The sequence below is a fragment of the Littorina saxatilis genome, linkage group LG10 (genome assembly GCF_037325665.1).
Source record: "Littorina saxatilis isolate snail1 linkage group LG10, US_GU_Lsax_2.0, whole genome shotgun sequence".
In the NCBI taxonomy this organism is placed as follows: domain Eukaryota; kingdom Metazoa; phylum Mollusca; class Gastropoda; order Littorinimorpha; family Littorinidae; genus Littorina; species Littorina saxatilis.
Window position 1 is genome coordinate 20,820,652 of NC_090254.1, and position 6,667 is coordinate 20,827,318.

At 41.4% G+C, this 6,667-nt stretch overlaps 1 protein-coding gene across 1 annotated transcript; it reads right to left on the minus strand.

Moving 5' to 3' along the window:
- Nucleotides 1-1,561: 1,561 nt before the first annotated feature.
- On the minus strand, nucleotides 1,562-6,289 carry LOC138978383 (keratin-associated protein 4-5-like). The gene is made up of 3 exons (XM_070351113.1): nucleotides 5,437-6,289; nucleotides 4,182-5,207; nucleotides 1,562-2,536 (listed from the first exon to the last, which is right to left on the minus strand). Exon 2 carries the CDS (start codon nucleotides 5,013-5,015, stop codon nucleotides 4,527-4,529), a length of 489 nt encoding a protein of 162 aa, XP_070207214.1. The 5' UTR covers nucleotides 5,016-5,207; nucleotides 5,437-6,289; the 3' UTR covers nucleotides 1,562-2,536; nucleotides 4,182-4,526.
- Nucleotides 6,290-6,667: the final 378 nt, after the last annotated feature.

The following is a 6,667-nucleotide window of genomic DNA, read 5'->3' on the forward strand; positions in this document are numbered from 1 at the left end:
TCCCACGATCGTAGTGGTTATTATCCAGCCAATATTTTAATACTGCTTTCCAAAAGTGTGATTTCACTAGGTCTAACCCTTTAAATCTTGCACTGTTTACATTCGATAAGAAACATTCAAAATGTTTTCCAAAACGCAAATACATCATCTTTGGAGTGAAACTCCAATTATCATTTTCATTTGATGTAGTAAGTTGTGAAACCCATTGTAATAAAAAAGAGATTTGCATTTGCCTAATATCGATCATTTTTAAACCACCTTTTTCCATTTCAAAACATACAAAGCCTTTTGCATCGTTAGTTTTGATGATGTTATATCCGGATTTAAAAAAAAATGTTAAGGCAGCACACTGACTGCAGCATGTTTGAATCAAATGTGTTACAGTTTGGGTCAAAAATTCTTTGACACGATCCAGACTATGGAATTGCATATCAGCCTTCAAGCTGAAACATAATTAAATAATGTATTTGATCAAATGTTTACTTGAAATTGAAACTTCAATAACAGACATAAAAATGTCAGGACAAGGGCTGCTGGGCACGACAAAGTTACCGACCGAGTGGGAGCCAGCTCCGGGGTCGGATTGGTTTCTTGTGTGATTTTAAGGCCAACAAAAAAATAGTCTGTTTACGGTAACATAGGCCAAAAAAACTCACTCACACACACACACACACACACACACACACACACACACAAACACACACACACACACACACACACAAACACACCCACACACCCACACACACACTGCATCAGCTGATTGTTAGCATGTGTGAACAGCTTAGATCATGGGTCACTGAAGTGTTGCACAGACGGTCAAAAATAAAGTGCAAGAGAATGCACTCTAAGTGATATAGTACTGTTGCTTAGAGTCTGTAGGATGCAAAACGGCGAAAAACGCAAAAAGAAACAAGCGTTCCAGACTTTGACAGTCTTTCTGTGTTGGTTGCCGCAAATTCTTCTGCTCATACAGGTATACCAAACAAGTTAAGGATATGTCTTCAGTGCTATTGATCAGATGTTTAACAGCCGTGTTTGGGTCACAGACTTATGTGTATTCAAAGATATGCATTTCTTCTTCTCAAAACCGTTGTTCCTGGATTTGAGCAATATTGTACTATGACGTCACAGGTCCTTGACCACGCCTACCCTCAAAATAGCGTTTTTGATGGTATGACTCACTTTCAACCGTGGAAACGGTGACTTAAACTGAACGATATTCAGATTTTTTACCCCAGAGAGTTTGTTTGGTATCTGAACTTACAGGGCATACCCATTCCGTGTAAATCTACCGGGCAGTCAGGCTGATTTAGCGTGTAAAAGAGAGTGACCGCCATATTGGATCGTGGTTCTGGATGGTGTTTTTGCCGGGTAGCTGCAGTTGATGTGCAATAAATCTAACACCTTAGGTAGCAGGCTCCCCACATTTTACAGAACAATGACAGAAACCCTCATCTGTATTCGTTTCAGTACTAAGAGCAAAACGAAACAGAAAATGGTCGCTGTAACGGTTTTCCGTTAATATTTTGTTATATCAAATCTTATCTTATGTGAGCGCATAACGTAGACACCAAGACATTCCAATGCATCCACACACATTGAGGCAACACTGTTTCAACATATTTTATGATAATGCATTCAAGTTGGCCGCATATTTTATTGGAATGAACTGACTAGCAGGGGGAAAATTCGGCCTGAATACGGCTGGAAACACAGAATCAGTCTATGTTTCTCGCAATACCTTTACACTCAGTTGACAAAAAAGGAACATAACTAATTCTAACAACCAATACATCAAATTAAAGCTACGACCTTTAACTTTCCAGCAAAATAAGTAACATTACGTAAAAACCGATATTTATTTAATAGGATAGAAAAATAACGGTTCTAGCGAAGGCACTGAAACTTCTTCGATGCAGAAAATAACAAAACTCTCCAAACTGAGATAATCGGCAAACGTATATATCATACACATAAAAAGTAGAACTCGAGACAAACATTCTGATATGCATTACATGGGGGAACATTATACAGTGACTTAGCATGAAACGAAAAACTCTACCAACTGAGCTACCGGGCCCCCATCTGGGAATAGCGCGCGTCCTTTTAAACAATTAACCAATCAGGGTCCAGCATCTAAGACACACTTCCAAGTTTACAATAAACACAGCGATCCTGAAGGCAGAAACAATGGGTCAGGGGGAGATAATTAGATAAGGACTGAAAGAGAAAAACAATTAAATGACCGGACATAACATAACTCTATGAGTGTTGGCAGTTCACCCTGTCACAGTTAGAAAGTATGGGTCGTACAAGACCCACATCTTCTGGACTTTGTAGGGCAAAGAGTGATTCGGTGCAGGTCAATCAAAAAAATGTTTGCCCTTTGAATCTATTCTGCTAATACTGTAGACATTTTCTTGACAATTTCCTCATGGAACACGAAGGTTTTGTCATCCAATCCCAAGAAAACGTAGTGGCTCCTCACACGTTTCATCAACCGGACCTGAACACCTTCCTCTTCCAGCTTGTCGATCTGGAACAAATACAATAAGTACCGACTCATCCCTAAATCCGTTGCAGAGTATTATATTTATTTACTACCATGGAAGTTGATGTTAACCTGTGATTTGTAAAACTGTAAAAACATTTTACAAATTACGTCGAACCTAAAAACCACAAAGTAATACATGCCTTTTCATTTTATTTGTATTAATATTTGTTGTCCAGATCCCAGTCAACCAGGCCAAAATTCCACATGAAAATGGAAGTGTTTGAGTAAATCTGCACATGTTATTATTTTCTATAATTCGATTTCGAAGCGTGATAAGCGCAGATTTGTTTGTCTGTCGGTGTGTCCGTCACAAACATGTGCACGCGAGTTCTCAAAAACATTCTCAACATCGTAATTACCGCCAAGCTGATAGATCCCTGGACTTTCGAGATGACAAGAAAATATCGGGCGCATTTACGTCATTTGTAAAAAAAAAATGTTTTACATATCTCGCGGTGTGCCACGTGATTTGTAAAACAGTGGTTACAAATCACGCGGCGCGCCCCGCGATTTGTAAAATGTTTTACATTTCTACAAATCACGAGTCAACAGTTGAGATCAAATACATGACGTAAAAAGCTCTGTCAACGCACAAGTATGATTTGACAAAAATGTCATCTTTGTGTACACACGGTTTAACAACATTATAAGATGTTGGCGTGTGAAAGCAACTTTCTGTGTTTTGAGTTCATAAAATGTTGAGATAAGTATGCCAGGTTGCACAGTTCGGTAGGTTCCTCTCAGTATTCCACCCCCTTGGTTTTCAGTTGTAAATATCTAAGCTTAGTGATTGAATGTGGAAGCTACGTTTGGTCAAAGCTCACATAAGATTTACATCGTGCAAGCAAGGTACGTTGGGTCAAAGGTCACAGAAGATGTGCGTCGTGCAGCGAAGGAAAGAATCGCGATCTTGTTTCCGACTCAGTGCCTCTTTGTTTTTCATTAGACCTGTCATTCTGCTTGCTCGGCTTTGTTAGATGTTTGCATATCTCGTTGCTCTGTTCTTTGCTTTTATTATTATTTCTTATTTGCGCTTCGTTTAGCGATACAGCGTCTTGTGCACGGGTCAAAATGTGTGTGTCAGGGGTCAATTGGTTTGACTTGAACTTGACGTTCCTGTTTCTCTGAACGTCTGTGTATCGAAACACAGATACACGCACTCCATGACCTTGTACGAAGACAAAGCGTATCACTAGGTTTCATTTGTTTGTGATGAATTTATGACCTTTCATGAAGTAGTTTTGTTTTTTGTTTACTTGTGCCAGTTTGCCAGTTCGTTTTTTGGAACTTTGCAAAGTAGTGTCGTCTGTCTAGGTCTGGTGAAACGCCAATGAAAAGAGCCGAAGAATCCCCGAGCGTTTCTATTGGGTTTGCTTTTGATCATCCATGTATAGCCCGCTTCCTGCAACTATGGTAACCGGGGATTTATTGCATCGGGAACATGAGATTTATTTCCCAGGTGTTTGTGAATGAAAACTCGTGAAAATGATGACAGTATCAGTTATTGCGTGCTACACTAAGTAATGCTATTACAGTACTAGCTATCAATAAATTGAAAAAAGTGATTGCGAAATTATCACACCGTGTAGTGTTGTGCTATGCATTAATGCGCTCAATCAAAACTTACTACTGCAACACAATGCTTTCCCTTGGCTGCAATCCCATTGACAGTCAACAGGTAGGCTCACACGTAGTCCCCAATCTTGAGTTCCCTGTTAAAAAGAAAATCTGTGTCAGAGTGTGTGAACTGACTTTAGAATTTTATTCAAATTTTGAATTCCTCATTCTTTTGTTGGAAAAAGTAATCTTGGTGCATGTGAATGAGAGTGATCAATATAGATTCTGTACATACGATTTTTAAAATAATTATAGTGAAACCAGTGTGTGCAATTGCAACCAGTTTTACTTTTAGTCTTATGAAATATTTACATTATTACAATTCATGTTAAAGTCATTTAGGTCTACCTCTTTGCTAGATGGTCTGGCAGCTGTTGAGGCGTCGATGGCTGATCTGGCAGGTGAACGCGCGTAGATGGCTTATCTGGCAGGTGTGCGGGCGTAGCTGGCTGATGTGGCAGGTGTACGGGCGTAGCTGGTTGATCTGGCTGGTGTCCGGGCGTTGTTGGCTGATCTGGCAGGTGTACGGGCGTCGCTGGTTGATCTGGCAGGTGTCCGGGCGTAGCTGGCTCATGTGGCAGGTGTCCGGGCTGATGTGGCAGGTGTACGGGCGTCGCTGGTTGATCTGGCAGGTGTCCGGGCGTAGCTGGCTGATTTGGCAGGTGTCCGGGCGTAGCTGGCTGATCTGGCAGGTGTACGGGCGCAGCTGGCTGCTGTGGTAGCTGCACAGGCGAAGCGTGTCCGGGGGCCGTTGGCTGGTCTGCCCGTGCTTGTCTCCGTCTTGGAGGTGCAAGTCGCGACACGTTCCAGTCTCCAGCAATTTCAGCATTTTCACAGTCAGCATCTTCTTGGCAGCCCTGGCAAAAACAAGAGCGCTCTCGTGTTGCAACCACGAAAGGTTGGATTCCCTTCACGCAGTGAAGTCTCTGGGTGTTCTTCAGTGGCTTTGTCCCTGTCCGCTCTGGCCTGTGCCTGTTCACATCTTCTGCAGGCACATACACAAACCGACGTTTGATGTGGCTGTGCTCATCCGTTCCTGCACGCGGAAGACAATTCATGTGTTGACATCATGACAAATAAACGCAACAGCTTTTAAGCTTAAGAAAAACACCAAAAAGTTAACTAACAGACCCCATTACTTTGACGGCCACGAATTCGGGAATCACAGAACATTACAAATCACGTATTTCCAAGTGCTGAAACGTATTTAATAGAATTCAGTTTCAACCAATGACTTTGGATACAATAGAAGAAACATTTCTTACCTTTGGATTTGTTCCAGCTTCATTGGGACAGCGCAAAAGTCCAAAACAAGAACATCACTGACAAAATCTCACGCCCATAACAGGTTTGATAAGTTTGACGGAACGAACTATGAGGTCACGCTCTCAATTACGTCATATTTTCACACAATATTTGGTGCATCAAAAGTCTATGGGCGCTAATTATGATACAGACAGCAATTTTTCAATACAATTTTCGTCTACTACAGCGTTTGAACACAATCTTCCGCCCATAACGATGTGACACGAAACTCATTTGACTTAACGAGAGTCGTGTTCTGCCGACACTATAATGTTTTTCTTTTTTAAAACACATTATTATGGTAAAGCTTTTCTATTTCTATGCTAAAAATGACTTTTCTTTGTTGTTAATGATATTTTGCAAGAATGCGACCTGCCTCAAGTTTGCCCATAACGTGTGACACCAAAGTTATTAGCGGAAGACAAATCTTCCGAGTGCAATGACGTCTTAAAAGTCAGTTTACTGCAGCATTTTATCCCTCAGGCACATAAAAGAACAATAAGACTGTAGTATGCAGGCCTCCATTGCTTTCTTCTGTCATTGATGAAAGTACTGGCCTGGGTTTAAAAAGTGTACTGTCGCTGTGCAACAAATCAGTCGCCATTTTCTGCCGTGTTTTGTGAATAAAATGTGTTTAAAATCCACACACACAAAACAATGTTGTTGGTTCCTTTCATTTCGTTTTTGTTCATTTCAAACTAAGCAGTGTGGTATGCTTTGTTTCCTTTTAATTCAAATGGATGGCTTTAAAATGAGCATTTTAATCTGGTGGTGTCAATTTCACCCATGATCTGAGCCGTTCACATGTATGTATGATAACTATAGTGTGTAACAGTAGTGGAACCCGCTTATAAATAACTCGGACATAGTACTTGCTGGTCCTTTTGTGCGGGTACTGTAGTCAGAATTATTCGCTTCTCTCCGTCAGGCTTCAATGATGCTTTGATCGGGCGTCAATCCACGATGACAACCTCGAAGTTTCAAATTGAAGTCTATCAATGTATAATTGTGAATTGTTTTAGTTTGGCACCGGGGCATGCGGTGCTCTTCCATGCTGATGACATGCCCCACTGCACTGTGACCCATCGGGGCTGGGCCGTGATGACCTCAGATTGTTTTAGTTTGGCACCGGGGCATGCGGGGCTCTTCCATGCTGATGACATGCCCCACTGCACTGTGACCCATCGGGGC